Source organism: Pelobates fuscus, chromosome 5 (assembly GCF_036172605.1).
Source record: "Pelobates fuscus isolate aPelFus1 chromosome 5, aPelFus1.pri, whole genome shotgun sequence".
Taxonomy (NCBI): domain Eukaryota; kingdom Metazoa; phylum Chordata; class Amphibia; order Anura; family Pelobatidae; genus Pelobates; species Pelobates fuscus.
In genome coordinates, this window is record NC_086321.1 from 152166762 (window position 1) to 152184421 (window position 17660).

The following is a 17660-nucleotide window of genomic DNA, read 5'->3' on the forward strand; positions in this document are numbered from 1 at the left end:
TCCTTTACTTTGTTAACCTCTACCACTTCAGCTGGAAGGCTATTCCATGCATCCACTACCCTCTCAGTAAAGTAATACTTCCTGATATTATTTTTAAACCTTTGTCCCTCTAATGTAAGACTATGTCCTCTTGTTGTGGTAGTTTTTCTTCGTTTAAATATAGTCTCCTCCTTTAATGTGTTGATTCCCTTTATGTATTTAAATGTTTCTATCATATCCCCCCTGTCTCGTCTTTCCTCCAAGCTATACATGTTAAGATCCTTTAACCTTTCCTGGTAAGTTTTATCCTGCAATCCATGAACCAGTTTAGTAGCCCTTCTTTGAACTCTCTCTAAGGTATCAATATCCTTCTGAAGATAGGGTCTCCAGTACTGTGTACAGTACTCCAAGTGAGGTCTCACCAGTGTTCTGTACAATGACATGAGCACTTCCCTCTTTCTACTGCTAATACCTCTCCCTATACAACCCAGCATTCTGCTAGCATTTCCTGCTGCTCTATTACATTGTCTGCCTACCTTTAAGTCATCAGAAATAATCACCCCTAAATCCCTTTCCTCAGATGTTGAGGTTAGGACTCTATCAAATATTCTGTACTCTGCCCTTGGGTTTTTACGTCCAAGATGCATTATCTTGCACTTATCCACATTAAATGTCAGTTGCCACAACTCTGACCATTTTTCTAGTTTACCTAAATCATTTTCCATTTGGCTTATCCCTCCTTGAACATCAACCCTGTTACATATCTTAGTATCATCCGCAAAAAGACACACCTTACCATCAAGACCTTCTGCAATATCACTAATAAAAATATTAAAGAGAATGGGTCCAAGTACAGATCCCTGAGGTACCCCACTGGTGACAAGCCCAAGCTTTGAATATACTCCATTGACTAAAACCCTCTGTTGCCTGTCACTCAGCCACTGCCTTACCCATTCAACAATATTGGAATCCAAACTCAAAGATTGTAGTTTATTGATAAGCCTTCTATGTGCAACAGTGTCAAAAGCCTTACTGAAATCTAGGTAAGCAATGTCTACTGCACCACCCTGATCTATAATTTTAGTTACCCAATCAAAAAAAAATCAATAAGATTAGTTTGGCATGATCTCCCTGAAGTAAACCCATGTTGTCTCTGATCTTGAAATCCATGTGTTTTTAGATGTTCAACAATCCTATCCTTTAACATGGTTTCCATCACTTTCCCCACTACTGAAGTAAGGCTTACTGGCCTATAGTTGCCCGACTCCTCCCTATTACCTTTCTTGTGAATGGGCACAACATTCACTAACTTCCAATCTTCTGGGACTACTCCTGTTATCAATGATTGGTTAAATAAATCTGTTAATGGCTTTGCTAGTACACCACTAAGCTCTTTTAATAGCTTTGGGTGTATTCCATCAGGTCCCATTGACTTATTTGTCTTTACTTTTGACAGTTGAAATAGAACCTCTTCCTCTGTAAACTCACGTGTAATAAATGACTAATTTATCCTTTTTCTTAACTGAGGTCCCTTTCCTTCATTTTCATCTGTAAATACTGAACAAAAATATTCATTGAGGCAGTCAGCTAGACCTTTATCCTCATCTACATACCTTCCTTCTTTTGTTTTTAATCTAACTAATCCTTGTTTTACTTTTCTTTTCTCATTTATGTATCTAAAAAAAGTTTTGTCTCCCTTTTTTACTGACTGTGCTATTTTCTCTTCTGTGTGTGATTTGGAAGCTCTTATAACTTGCTTAGCCTCTTTCTGCCTAATCTTATAGGTCATTCTGTCTTCCTCACTCTGGGTTTTTTTATAATTACTAAATGCTAACTTTTTGTTTTTTTACTATTTTGGCCACATCTGCGGAGTACCACAGTGGTTTCTTGAATTTTTTGCTTTTACTGACAAGCCTAATGCAATTTTCTGTTGCCTTCAGTAGTGCAACTTTTAAATAATCCCATTTCTTTTGGACTCCATTTAAATTGCTCCAGTCTGATAATGACTCCTTTACACATATTCTAATTTTAGAAAAGTCTGTTTTTCTAAAGTCTAAAACTTTTGTTTTTGTGTGGTGTGACTCAGTCACTGTTCTTATATTAAACCACACTGACTGATGATCACTGGATCCTAAACTTTCACCTACAGTAATATCTGATACCAAATCTCCATTTGTTAACACTAAATCTAGTATGGCCTCTTTACGAGTTGGCTCCTCAACGACTTGTTTTAGAGACAATCCCAGTAGGGAGTTTAGAATATGTGTGCTCCTGGCACAAGTAGCTATTTTTGTTTTCCAATTCACATCAGGAAGATTAAAGTCACCCATGATGATAACTTCCCCCTTCATTGTCATTTTAGCTATTTCTTCAACTAGTAGATTATCTAACTCTTCAATTTGTCCTGGGGGCCTATAAATCACACCTACACGAGTTACTGTGTGATTACCAAATTCTAACGTAACCCAAACGGACTCTATGTTCGCCTCACTAACCTTTATTAGGCTAGATGTTATGCTATCCTTTACATACAGGGCCACCCCTCCCCCTTTCTTGCCTTCCCTGTCTTTTCTATATAAAGAGTACCCTGGTACTGCTATGTCCCAGTCATTTTTTTCATTATACCATGTCTCAGTAACAGCGACTAAATCTACACTATCAGTTGCCATTATTGCCACAAGTTCATGGATCTTATTCCCTAAACTGCGAGCATTTGTAGACATGACTCTAAGCTTATCATTTTTTAACACACTTGCTACAGGCACCTTCTGTCCTTGTTTTGGGGGACAATTGGGGGACAAAATAAGTGCGTTATGCCTTTAAGGCAAGACACACTTAATGTGCCGCACACTGCTTAAGTGCTGAATTATAAAAAAAAAAAAATGCACATTGCAAAACAAACATTACAGTGTGCTTATATTAGTAATACAGACAAGTGCTAGTGCAAAAAATATATTGAGCAAAATATTGCAAATAGTGCTCAAGTGTAAAGTGAAACACACTTTACTTACATGCCCACAATGCTTCAATAAATATTATTTATTTATTTAATTATAAAATATTTCACCAGGATGGATACATTGAGATTTCTCTCGTTTTCAAATATCCCATATATATATATAAAAGAGAAAAACATATAATAGACTAAGTAGTACTGATAAAACAGTATACACTGGTATAAGAGTAAGGGGAGAGAACTCACAAACATAGAGCAGTGAAGCCTGCTCTAAATGTACGCACTTCCAATGAATAGTGTAGAGACGTGACGCTGTAAATAACACTTTATTCACAATTAAAATAACTGCTGCATGCCTTGGATCACCCTCCCTTGTATGTGAAGCTTGGATAAAGTCCCACAATCACCCACCGGCTCAGGAGATCGCTCGTACCGGGTGCCGATTCTGGCAAAAACAGACGTGCATCATGACGTAAGGGGCGTGATGACGCGTTTTGCAGATGAGGCTAGTTTCCTCGGATCTTCCTCCTTCCTAACTCCAGTCTCATTTAAAGTCCAAAAATGGGCGTTGTGCACCAAAATAATTATCCAAAATAGGTCTCTTCAAAACTCCTGAATTAAAAGAGGAAGTACATAGTGTTGCATTTACAGTATTCCAAAAAGGGCTTATGTACCAAACAAGTCCCTCTTAACATACCCTAAAATGGACATAATAAGAACATATGATAAAACCACTTATATATTAGGACAATCAAACTCATTCAACTATACAGACATCAAGATTGTATAATAAAAAACGCATATAACATTTTATGCTAAAATATATAAAAGCAACTTTATGGTTATTTACTAATGGCTCTTTTTTTTATCCTTAAAGTAGATGAATGTGTGTGTGTTTATATGTTTACATGTCCTCATGTTTCACATATTTTGAAGCATGTGTCTTCATGTTCCATACATGATTTTTTTTATTATGCAATCCTGATGTCTGCATAGTTGAATGAGTTTGATTGTGCAAATATAGAAGTGTTTTTCTCAAACATTCTTATTATGCCCCTTTGGGGTATGTTAAGAGGGATTTGTTTGGTAGATAAGCCCTCTTCGGAATATTGTGGAATCAACACAGATCGGACTATTTACTTCCTCATTTAAATGAGGAGTTTTGTAGAGACCTATTAGGGATATTTATTTTGGTGCACAATGCCACAACTTTAAATAAGACTGGAATTAGGAAGGAGGCATATCCAAGGAAGCAGACATCATTGGCGCAACGCGTCATCATGCCCCTTACGCCACGACGCACATCTGTTGGAAGCCCCACCTCCTGAAAGCGATACCCGGTTCGAGCAATCTTCTGAGCCCACGGTGGATTGTGGGATTTTATCCAAGCTTCACATATAAGAGAGGGTGATCCAAGGCATGCAGCAGCTATTTTGATTGTGAATAAAGTGTTATTTACAGCGTCAAGTCTCTACACTATTCATTGGAAGTGCATACAGTTAGAGCAGGCTTCATTGCTCTGTGTTTGTGAGTTCTCAGTACTACTCTATTTTATATTCTTCTATTTTATATATGGGATATTTATTGAAGCATTGTGGGCAGGGCTGGATTTAGATGAAAAGAGGCCCTAGGCTATTCCACTTATGAGGCCCTTTCAACTCCCATTTTTAAGTTTGTAAATTACATGAGAGACAATAAAATACATCATTACTGTGATATATATCAATATGTTAAATGAAACATGTTGTGATTGGTACTAACCTTTATAAAAAATGTGGCACGGATAATAAATAAAAAAAAAGTCGAGATGAGGAGGGGGGGGTGATTGTGAGAGGGAGGGGGGGGATTGTGAGGGGGGGTGATTGTGAGAGGGAGGGGGGTGATGAGGAGAGGGGGGTGATTGTGAGAGGGGGGTGATTGTGAGAGGGGGGGTGATTGTGAGAGGGAGGCGGGTGATGAGGAGGGGGGTGATTGTAAGAGGGAGGGGGGTGATGAGGAGAGGGGGGGTGATGAGGAGAGGGGGGGTGATTGTAAGAGGGTGGGGGTTATGAAGAGAGGGGGGGTGATTGTGAGAGGGGGTGATTGTGAGAGGGGGGTGATGAGGCGAAGGGGGGTGATTGTGAGAGGGAGGGGGTGATGAGGAGAGGGGTGGTGACTAAAAAAATTACCTTAAATCCCTGGTGGTCCAGTGGGGGTTGCCTGGTGGTCCGGTGGGGTCCCTGGTGGTTCGGTGGCCCTCATTTCCGGTCTGCAGCTCCGCAGAGCTGCAGACCATGGATCTCGTGAGACCCAATCAGAGCGTTGCCGTGGTAACCCGCGGCAACGCTCTGATTGGGCAGTGCACGCGAGATCCATGGTCTGCAGCTCTGCACATCGCGGAGCTGCAGACCGCCGGTCTCGGCGATCGCGGCAGGAGGGGCATTGCAGTCTGCCCCGGGCACCCCCTAGTAAGTGGCACCCGGGGCGGACCGCCCCCCCCACTCCCCCCTTAGTACGCCACTGGTGATATCATATGCGTGGAATTTCTCCTTATTTTCGGTTCAGTGTTCACTGTTTTTAGAATAGTGTAATTTTAATTTTGCTAACAATTTGAATGTAGGCCCCTCTTGATCTTGAGGCCCTAGGCTGAAGCCTAGTTAGCCTATAGGAAAATCCGGCCCTGATTGTGGGCATTTAACCCAGAGGAATTTATGTAAGTAAGAACTATTTGCAATATTTTGTTCAATATATGCTCACAGTGTTATACACCATGTGACAAACTGAACCTCATCTTGGGTTCTTGGAGGAGCCTGCTGGCCAGCTTCTTGCCTCAGGACTATGGCCCTGCAACATACCTTGCCCAATGCACATTAAAAGGCTCTGTTCATGTGAGTTATGTACTTTTGTACTCCAGACAGAGAGACTGACGGTTAGCCCTGATTCCCTGGAACTGTTTTGGGCATAGAACCATGTGCACAGTCGGTCAAAAATAAGACTTCCAGGAAATTCCTGAACCCCTGAACTGATCTGGGTGATTTTTGGATATGTTGGTCACCCAGATTAGGGCTATCAAGGGATGTCACTTTTGTGGGGAGGGTTGTGTGTTTTAAGGTATTTTGGGGGGTTTGTAAAAATTTATGTTTTTTCTGTGCTTGGAGATAATTGGATTAGATTAGTACAGTTCCTGATCCAATTATCTCCCAGGCAGGGAGGAGGGATTATCTGATTTTGTATGGGAGTGTCCTGGACTTGAGAGCCAATGTGATTGTGTACTTATTTTTACTGTGTTTTACTCTCAGGTCCAGGGGGGGTGCCCCTTGCATGGGGACTGTCATAAATGACCAGTTGTGGCTACCATTAAACTGAGATTCGTTTTACCTTTCATGAAGTCTAGGCTCATGTTTGGGGGATTGGAGAGCTATATTCACACTCTGGGGATTGCTATAATCACTATACTCCCTTGGATCACAACGATTGCTCTTGTAAGAGCAGCCTGCTTCGCTCTCTGGACTAGGAGAGGTCTACCCACTGGAAGCTGGATCCTGGTCTCGGGTCCAGGGTGGGTGGAGGACAACGAGACCCCAACCAAGCTGCGGCAGTATGTGAGGTTTGCGGTGGTTATAGTGTTCCAGTGCAGTGCTTACGGTGCTCGCAAGTACTAGGAAGCAGCGATTGACGGAGGTACCCGCTCAGGGTGCCAGGCGATCCGTCATTGGTGGTAGCGGTGGGATGGCTTCCTAGGAGTATAGAAGCATCCTGGAGACACCGGTATCATACTGGATTTCTAATTGAGGGCAACGCTAGTATCGTGCCCCTGTCTACAGAAGTATGGAACCAGCTAGTCCCCGCACAGCGTTCCTATACGAGGAGGAGGATGAACCAGACTGGAGGGATGCAATCCGGAAAGAGGTCTGGCATGAGACCCTGGAGGGCATACAGCGTTGGCGGGGCGAGAGTCTCCCCAGTGAAGAGCAGCGTTTAAAGATGCGAGTGGCCATGCGTATGCCTCTCCTGGGAGAGCAGCCCCTGGATCAGTTGGTGATGGAGCTCGAGAGCCTGGTATGGATGGAGCTGTGGCTAGATGACACATACCAGGCGCCATAGGCGTGCGCAGCCTGTTGCATTAGGGTGTGCACCCTAAAGCACAAACACACACACCGCGTGTATATGTATTTTTATATACACATACACACACACACACACACACACACACACACATACATACATACACATATATATATATATACATATATATATATATACAAATATACATAGGTGCAGTGTGTGATTGTGAGCGGTGCAGCGTGTAAGGGGTGCAGTGTGTGTGATTGCGAGGAGTACAGTGTGGTGTAATTGTGAAGGGTGCAGTGTGTGATTGTGAGGGGTACAGTGTATGTAATTGTAAGGGGTACAGTTTGTGTAATTGTGAGGGATTCAATGTGTGTGGGGTACAGTGTGTATGATTGTGAGGGGTGCACTGTGTGGGCGACAGGGGTTAGGAGGGTGGAGGGGCAAAGACAGGGGTTGGGGGTAGAGGGACAGGAGGTAGGGGGGTGGAGGGGCAGTGACAGGAGGTAGCTGGAGTAGACGGTTAGTGACAGGGGTTAGGGGGTAGAGGGGGAGTAATGGGTTAGGGGGATAGAGGAGTAGTGACAGGGGTTAGGGGGATAGAGGGGTAGTGACAGGGGGTGGGGGAGTGGAAGGGCAGTAACAGGGGTTAAGGGGGTGGAGAGGCAGTGACATGGGTTAGGGAGGTAGAGGGGCAGTGACAGGTGTTAGGGGTAGAGGGGTAGTGACAGGGGATAGAGGGGTAGTGACAGGGGATAGAGGGGTAGTGACAGGAGTTAGGGTGGTAGAGGGGCAGTGACAGGGGGTGGGGGGGAGTGGAGAGGCAGTGACAGGGGTTGGGGGGTGGAGAGGCAGTGACATGGGTTAGGGGGTAGAGGGGCAGTGAGAGGGGTTAGGGGGGTTGAGGGGTAGTGACAGGGGTTAGGGGGGTAGTGACAGGGGTTAGGGGGTTAGAGGGGTAGTGACAGGGGTTAGGGGGGTAGTGACAGGGGTTAGAGGGGTAGTGACAAGGGTTAGGGGGTAGTGACAGGGGTTAGAGGGGTAGTGACAGGGGTCAGGGGGGTAGTGACAGGGGTTAGGGGGTAGTGACAGGGGTTAGGGGGGTAGTGACAGGGGTTAGGGGGTAGTGACAGGGGTTAGGGGGTTAGAGGGGTAGTGACAGGGGTTAGAGGGGTAGTGACAGGGGTTAGGGGGGTAGTGACAGGGGTTAGGGGGGTAGTGACAGGGGTTAGGGGGTAGTGACAGGGGTTAGGGGGTTAGAGGGGTAGTGACAGGGGTTAGAGGGGTAGTGACAGGGGTTAGGGGGGTAGAGGGGTAGTGACAGGGGTTAGAGGGGTAGTGACAGGGGTCAGGGGGTAGTGACAGGGGTTAGGGGGTTAGAGGGGTAGTGACAGGGGTTAGAGGGGTAGTGACAGGGGTTAGGGGGGTAGAGGTGTAGTGACAGGGGTTAGAGGGCTAGGGACAGGGGTTAGGGGGGTATGGGGGCAGAGGCAGGGTGGGGGGGCAGTGAGTGACAGGGGACAGAGGGGGGTGGAGGGGCAGTGATTAGAAGGGCATGAGTGAATGGGGTGGGGGGGCAGTGAGTAGAAGGGGGGGCAGTGAGTGACAGGGGGTAGAAGGGGGGTTTCTAAATACCTGCCCTGGTGGTCCAGTGGGCGCCCTCTCTCTTCAGTCTGCAGCTCCGCCGGGAGTGAGCTGCAGACCACACGGTGAGTCTCGCGATCTCCAGGCAGAGCGTTGCCGCGGCAACGCTTTGACAGGCTGGAGATCGCGAGACACCTCAGTCTGCAGCTCACTCCCGGCGGAGCTGCAAACTGAGGCCGGATCTCTGTCAGGGCAGACTGACAGGAGGGGCCTCGCACCAGGCGGCATTGTGGGAAAGCCGCTGGGCCCCCTCCTGTGTCGGGTCCTCGGTCATAGACCGAGGACCCGACATGTCAGTCTGCCCAGAGGCAGTGCAGCACGGAGGTGTGATTAGGGTGTGCCCAGGCACACCCGGCACACCCCGTGCGCACGCCTATGCCAGGCGCTATGGTGGTACACAGTTCAGCATGCCCCTGGATGGCTGAGCACGACAGGCCCGAGAGTGAGGATTACAATGGCCCTGGCCTGTTGTGGGAGGCCTTTGCAGAACCAGATTTCGGGAGTGCCGGAGAGTCCAGATTTTGGGACAAATATGACTACAGGGAGAACATGCACAATAGGGCTTCAGCTAGAGAGGTGAGGCAAGACCTGACATTTCTGGTGACAAGAAAGTGGGAGCTGGAGCAGGACTACCAACACTTGCTCGGCTTAATTTTACCCCAATGAACCCTGCAGGAAAGCTGGGTGGCAGACCCAAACCTACAACCCTGCAGCTGGGAAGACCTGGCTGAGGTACCCCCTGCTTCGCTACCAGCTCCAGTAGTAGGGGACCTCATCAACTGGTCTTGGGCAGACCCCCAATCGGCAGGTATAGATGGGACCGAGATCTCTCCACTGGGCCTACAGGGATGTTGGGCAGCCGGCCCAGATACCAAACCACAGCCGGATACCAAACCACAGCACTTGCACTTTTGTCTGTTGGGACATTCGGTCTGACTCCCCAGCAGCAGTATGGTTTAAAGGGAGAAAAGACAACCGGTCTCTCTCCCCAGCTGCAGCCAGCGTCACAGGGAGGGGAGATTGTAGATCCCTTGTCCCTGCAGCAACAAGCATCACTGGGAGTGGAGATGGTCGGTCCCACTACCCAACACCAGGCAGCGTTCCTGGGAGTCGAGACAGTCGGTCCGACTCTCCAGCAGCAGTATGGTTTAAAGCGAGAAGAGACAACCGGTTCCTCTCCCCAGCGACAGAGCTCCTTGTTGCATTACCCAGCTTGAATCCGCGACACCTGTAATCATATCCAATAGGCAGCATATGGCAGTACACTAGTTTCCCTCCATAAGCAATGAATATAACCATCTTGTTAGCAATTCTTGTCTTATATAAAAAAAAAAAAAATGTGCAGCAATCTTAACATGTATAACGTTATTACTCATGATACTCTGTAACGCAAGCTAATAACGTTCATGCCAAGCTATGTACTGAATAATGCACTACCGAAATAAAGAATAAAAAAAAAAAAAAAATAAGCAGAAATATACCAAACACAAATGGTGAAAAATGGTGCATCAGTAAAGCTCAAATGACCACTCATACATGTCACATTGAGGAGCCTCTGATTATGAGTTGTGGACTTGCAGCATGCGTGCACAGCTTTCGGATTTAAAGGCATCTCAATGAGATAGTTCTAAACAGAATAAACAGTCGTTGGAACTAGTGAAATAGGTGCTACTATCACAATGACACACACAATGAGATAGTTGGAAGAGCCAAGTAGTCCATGGACATGTGGAGAAGGCAGACGCATTGATATTGATAATCTCCCCTGCTGTCTGATTGATAACCAGGAAGTTGTTTCTGCAATTGTTTTAAAAAGTCAGAAATTAGCTCTTTAATAAAAATTAAAACAAGCATATCTTACCACTTTAAGCACTCCAGAAAGCTATAAAAGTGCATTAAGTGGAGTGTTCCTTTAAAACTTTATTACTGGCACTACTGGATCCCAATAAAATGTCCAGTGATTATAGAGGGAGTAGCCCTGGGTGGGAGGTGCTAGTAGTACTAACTAGGAGTCCCTACTGACTATAAAAGCCAGCTCCCCTACGGATAGTCCTCCAGTTCTCTTAGCAGTCTTCGAGTTACTTACGCAATGGCAGCCCTCCACCTCTATCTGGACCTCATGTCCCAACCCTGCAGATCTGTCTACATCTTCGCCAGGGCTAATAACATCGCATTCCAGTACGAAGCTGTGCGTCTCTTTAAAGGTAGGCAGTGTTCTGTAACTGCAGCAGTCATCTTAGTGGGGTACCTTGTTTGTGGCTTAATGAAAATGGGTGCTGGGATGTAATAGGAGGGAGTGCACAGTAATGTTAGGAGCTTCCGCATCGTGAGGCAGGGGCCCCCGAGTGTCCTCTGCCTGCCACCTGTAACCTCTTCACTGCTGGCGTACTAATGGGACTGTTTCTGGTCCCTCCAGTGTAGCCGAGCTGCTCGCTCTCCTCCTGGGTACAGACAATACTTGTTAAACATTCTATGTTCAGCCGGCTTAGAACGCAGAGCTGTGGGTGTGTCAATAACCAATATTACTGGGTCACAGTTCAAGTGTCTGTTGGGCTGTGGGTCTTCCAATGCCCTTAAACATGAAAGTCTCGCAGGTATGTGAACCAAAGGAGTGGTGGCTAACCGTGTGTAGTGCCTGTTGTATATTTCAAGTGAGGGAAGTGGCTCTGCAGTCGGTGTATATAGTGTGCCTGACCATGCATCCAGTAAGAGTCACAGGTGTCTAAACTCCCAATCTCTCAGGGGGAATATATAGGACAGAGCTGGAATGAAACCTTTTAGAGACTTGACACATGTAAACCTATTTCTCCCCATAACACTCCTGCAATATCATGGGATGAGGTTTACCTTACAAATGGCACCACCACTGACAGTATAGAGTTCTCAATTGCTTTTTCATTCAATATAAGAACTCAAACACCACTTTCATGAACTTAAAGCAGTGGCTTGTCTGGCTACCTTCACCACTAGTTTAAGACCTTATTGGAGTCTGCTTGTCCCTTAAGGTATTGTGGCCCATTATATATATATATATATATATATATATATATATATATATATATATATATTTTTTTTTTTTTTTATTCCTAACCACCCTATTTATACAAGGTATGATGACTTGGTATTTAAATGGATAGGTCAAACCAGGGGCCATTACAATCTGCTCATTGCATAGATTGTAAGTGACAAGGACCTGCTTATAAAGACAAATGCAGCTTACTTCCTCTAATGAGTAAGGTGGCTTTCTTCCTCCTGTGATCAACTTGCAGGTGATTTATATGATCAGTGGCCTGGCTTTTGCATTTTTCCTGTACTAAGGTTCCTTCTCAAAATAAGATTCTAAGCACCATAACCACTACAACAGGCATCTTATTCTATTGCTCACAATCAGTGTCTGAGTAATGGATGGGAGCGGTGGGGAAGGGTGGCGTTTGATTAAGGAAAGTGCTCCTTCACCCATGCAGCTTATGGTTGCCATGATGCAGGTGTTTGCAATATTCGTCATGTAGCTGGATGGCAAGCCAAAGCAATGAGTACTTGCCGTTCCACTTCACAAACTGTTTTGGCATGAAAGGTGTGCAACCCTAAACGGTGTCTAACAGTCTTTATTTTTTTCAGCCTTGAGATTTTTTATTTTTTTTTCTTGTAGTTGGCTAGCCAATACTGGCTTGCTTAATCTATGGAAGACTGTTTGTTTTTATGAACTTTCGTTAAGTGTGAGCAGGTAGCTGTTTGGGCTTATTATGAACCTACTGTCTTGCAGGAGAACATATTACAGACGAATTCAAGAACGTGAATGCATTCCGCAAAGTGCCAGCTCTGAAAGATGGAGAGTTCACACTGTCTGAGAGGTGAGAGCCTTATTCCAGTCTCTATGCATAATGCAATGGTAACGCATGAATGGACACTAATCTGGTCTGTTGTAGTAATGCTTAGTCTTTGTGGAAGAAATGTTGCACCCACATCAAAAAGATTTAACACAAGCAGCACAGAAGTGTGCTGTCACTTATTACTCCTATATCATTCAAGACATTAGCGTCTATTCAAGTTAAATCAACATTGTATCTTTTTTTTGTTTTTAGCGATTTCTTTGATCTAGCACTTTTTGTGCTGTACCAACCAGTAAAAGGACCACTTCCACTCAATGAAGTGGCCTGGGTGCCAAGTCCATCTAGGATTAACCCTGCCTGCTGTAAACATACATTGTAGTTTCAGAGAAACTATGTTTACACTGAGGGTTAATCCAGCCTCTAGTGGCTCTCATTGACCACTGCTAGAAATGCTTCTCACTGTGATCTTCAGTGAGAAGATGCCAACCTTTCATAGGAAAGCATTGAGACTGCCTTCCTATGGACTGGCTGAATGTGTGTGGCTCTTGCTACGCATGCACATTCAGCCGATGATTACGGAGGGAGCCGGTGCTGGAGAAAGGTGAGTGTTTTAAACCCCCCTTCAGCCTGGTGGGAGTGGGACCCTGAGGGTGGGGGCACTATAGTGGTCCTTTAAAGCTTTTCCAATATGTGCTGGCAGACAATCTGTAAACAGCAGACAAAAACCTTGATCCAAACACCACATGTAAAGGTGCCACGTCTTAGCTTAACCCCTTATGACCAGATGGTGTACTATTACGTCCTTCTAAAAGTGGCTCTAAACGCTGCAGGGCGTAATAGTACGCCCTCTGGTTTTTAGTAACTTACCCGGTCGCCGGCGATCGCGGTTGGGGGGACTCCCAGGGAGCCCCCCCGCAGCAGATCTTCCTCCTCCGGTCCCTCCCGGTCATGTGAGAGTGAGGACCTCACAATCACATGGCCGGTATAGCTGGCTTCTGTATTGCCAGCAGGGGGACTAACTGTAATGACAGTTGGTCCCCCTGCTGGCTGAAAATAAAATCAAATAAAGTTAAAAGTGTAAAAAAAAATATATATATACTTAGATCGTGTGTATACACATATACACATACACCGTGTGTGTGTGTGTGTGTGTGATATATATATTTATAAATAATCTAAAAAAATATGTAAAAAATTAAAAATTAAAAAAATTAAAAATAAAATATTAAAAAATATATAGATGTGTTTTATTTCGTTCTAACTGTATTGTGATATTAATGTATATTTATATCAAAATACACGTAGAACGAAATAATATATCTATATACATAAATATATACGTATATATCACTATATATACCTATATATAAATAAAAATATTTTCTATATATATATATTACACATTTATAAATTTTACATAATTTGGTATCCTAGTTAATTACAATTAGCAGGACCTGCCTGACAACCCATGCCGAAAGTATAGGGAATTTAATTTGCTAGCACTATATTTAACCCTATAACTTTCCAAGACACCATAAAACCTGTACATGGGGGGTACTGTTTTACTCGGGAGACTTCGCTGAACACAAATATTAGTGTTTCAAAACAGTAAAATGTATTACAACCATGATATCGCCAGTAAATGACGTTTTTTGCATTTTTCACGCACAAACAGCACTTACACGGACGATATTATTGCTGCAATACTTTTTACTGTTTTGAAACACAAATATTTGTGTTCAACGAAGTCTCCCGAGTACAACAGTACCCCTCATGTACAGGTTTTATGGTGTTTTCAAAAATTACAGCGTCAAATATAAGGCTTGTGTTTCATTTTTTTCACATTAAAATTTGCCAGATTGCTTACGTTGCCTTTATGACCCTATGGTAGCCCAAGAATGAAAATTACCCCTATGATGGCATACTATTTGCAATAGTAGTCAACCCAAGGTATTGCAAATGGGGTATGTCCAGTCTTTTTTAGTAGCCACTTAGTCACAAACACTGGCCAAAATTGGCGTTTTTTTTTGCATTTTTCACACACAATCAAATACTAACGCTAACTTTGGCCAGTGTTTGTGACCAAATGGCTACTAAAAAGACTGGACATCCCTTATTTGCAATACCTTGGGTCGTCTACTATTGCAAATGGTATGCCATTATGGATGTAAATTTATTTCCTGGGCTACTATACAGTCTCAAAGGCAACGTAACCAATCTGGCGAATTTCAATTTCAAATGTAACACGCTATATTTGACCCTGTAACTTCCCAAAACACCATAAAACCTGTACATAGGGGGTACTGTTTTACACGTGAGACTTTGCTGAATACAAATATGTGTATTTTATTGCAGTAAAAGCAAACAGTATTATGACATTGACAGTTAAAATGTCATGTAGAACTAAAAAAATTCTTATTTTCTCCTATTTCATATTAAATTATGTTTCATAGCTAAATATTTGATATTAAATGAAAGCCCTGTTTCCCCTGAATAAAATGATATTTAATAAGGGGGGTGCATTTAATATGAAAGAGGTGAATTACGGTTGGACAGACATATAGCGCAAATGCCAGGTTTTGTTTCGTTCACAACTTGTTCATTTGGCTGCGGTGTTAAGGGGTTAATAAAACTGCATGCCATCCACTTGTCAAGGTCTAGCAGACATATGACAAGTTTTCTTCCCTTTTTTTTTTTTTTTTTTTTTTTTTTTCAGGACTAGGCTAAATTCCTTATTACAAACCTGCAATAGTGTTGCACTTGTATATGGAAGGCATGTGACCTATATATTGTACTCCAGTCTAAATTACTGGCTAGGTGGAATGAAGAAACTTGTCTGAAATTGTTTCCACAATTTAACTCTAGGACATTTGCAATGTCATATGTATAGATATTTGGGTCCATGGTTACACTTTTTTTTTTTTCCCTCAAACTTAATTTTTTCTCCCAGCACTGCAATAATACTTTACTTGGCACGTAAATTCAATACACCTGATCACTGGTACCCATCAGACCTGCAAAAGCGTGCCCGTGTGGATGAATACCTTGCCTGGCAGCACACAAATACACGTCCTCATGGATCCAAGATCTTCTGGGGCAAAGTAAGGTTTCTATACTGTGTGCAGGAAATCTGATTTGTTTGCTATTTTAAGTAGACCTGCTTTTGTAACCCAGTGTTGTAATTTCATGAATATAACCAATTCAAACTTTATTCTGCTATTCATGTGTAAAATTTTTGTTTTTGTTTTATGAATGCAATTAAAACTTGCTCTGGCAGAAACTGACAACATTTATGTATCAGGTTTTGACTATTAACCCCTTAATCATCCATGATGGAAACTTTCAATCATGCTGGCATCTACAATTCTGAAGCTCTCTTAAATGGCTAAAATGGGGTTGAAGGATACTTTTGTTCATAATATTCTCTTATTCTATCATACTTAGCACATGGCCAAAGTCCTCACTGGAGAGGAACTCTGCCCTGAAAAACTAAATCCTCTCCTGGTACAGTTCTCTAACATCCTGACTGACTTGGAGAAGGTATTCCTGCAGGATACACCCTTCCTGGTTGGTGATGAGATTTCCATAGCTGATTTGGTGGCCATTGTGGAGCTAATGCAGGTAAATAGTAGATGAGGATAGTAATACATACTTTCTCTTTAGGGGTGTTTTTTTTGCCTGCAGTCTTGTAGTGGTTAATAGTGTCATGACAAAACTGACACTTCACTTCAGTAGAGGATACTGTAGGCACTAGAACGACTGGCTATGGTGCCAGCATGACTCTGGCAGGAACAATTTACAAATATATTCAGGGCCAATACTAACCTGTGTGTGTGTGAATTGTAGTCACAAACCAGACTTTACATAGGACACAAGGTCACACGTTTAAACTGGAGAATTTTTTTTTTTCCTAAGGCAAAGAACCTATTTTTTATTTTTTTTTTGCCTTTTGGATCAACCGCAAAAAAACAAATGTGAGGAAGGCTGAACTTGATGGAAGCAAGTCTCTTTTCAGCTATGTAATTTGTGCTCTTATAAACAAGACCTACAGTGGTCACTCACCATATTGCTAATTCAGAAACCTGTTCCATAGTCAAGAGATCAATATTTCAACTACACTTGAAGGCTGAACCCATTGTGATTTAGTTACTACAGCTGTAGTCTCCTAGCTATCAAACTTACACACCCAGGGTAACCTAGGACTGTTGCAGGATCATTAAAATGTATCTGAAGGTTAATAGCATTCTTGTGGTCTCTTGTAGGCAGTTGCAGCTGGACTAAACTTCTTTGACGACAGACCCAAGCTGGATGCCTGGAAGCAGAGAGTGGTGGCAGCAATTGGGGAAGAACTGTTTAATGAAGCCCACAAAGAAATCCTCAGTGTCCAGGAGCACAGCAAGGATTCTATTCCACCACAACTCCTAGAAGGACTGAAAGAAAAGTTAGAGCTGATAACCAAATGATGTGCATAACGTACAGACTAGCTGTTCCAATGCAACTCTCAGATTTTGTGTATTCTAGTTCTGCAACTGGTGATAAAGGATTTCATGCATCTTGATTTACTCTGCATTGAACACAAAACACTTTGTAATAAAGTACAATCATTGGATAAAACAACTGTGTTAGTGAGCGCTCTAATAAACTCAATCAGTTCCAGCCAAAAAGATCGAATAACCTCAAGTAAGAATCACATGTAAAAGAATACCACTTTGTACGTTCTATAAATGTCTACTGCTAGGTCAGTCTATAAAAGGATAAGTATATATTCAACTGTGTGATAAGATAACAATGTAGCAATCTAAGGTATAGAAATGACTTGCTAGGAGATAAAAAAAATCCAGCTAGATAGTACAATAATACTTCTACATTGATAAGTGAAGGACTTTTATTCTACAATGAAGTAGAACATCATATGTAAGAAATTCCAATTCCTCACTGGAGAGGTAGGGAATAAGGCATGGAACAAACTAAACAGTCAGAATTATATATAGAATTCTCAGTTTAAAAATAAAACAAATGCATGCATGATTCAATCAGGTGGGTGGGACATGGAGCTCTTAAACCCCTCCGGCCATCAAGGCCCTGCTAAGGGTATACTGAGAAACCGCCCAAGCTGGAAAAAGCTCTGGGAATATCCTAGTTAACTTACCCTGTTCACCACGCCAGAAGCCAGGTAGAGGAGCACACAGGTCCACACCCACCCG

General features: G+C 43.3%; 1 protein-coding gene across 1 annotated transcript; it reads left to right on the plus strand.

The window, feature by feature from the left end:
* Positions 1–10667: 10667 nt before the first annotated feature.
* LOC134612642 (glutathione S-transferase theta-3-like) lies at positions 10668–16988 on the plus strand. The gene is made up of 5 exons (XM_063457052.1): positions 10668–10830; positions 12390–12477; positions 15407–15557; positions 15901–16077; positions 16719–16988. Exons 1-5 carry the CDS (start codon positions 10716–10718, stop codon positions 16917–16919), a joined length of 732 nt encoding a protein of 243 aa, XP_063313122.1. The 5' UTR covers positions 10668–10715; the 3' UTR covers positions 16920–16988.
* The last annotated feature ends 672 nt before the right edge of the window (positions 16989–17660 follow it).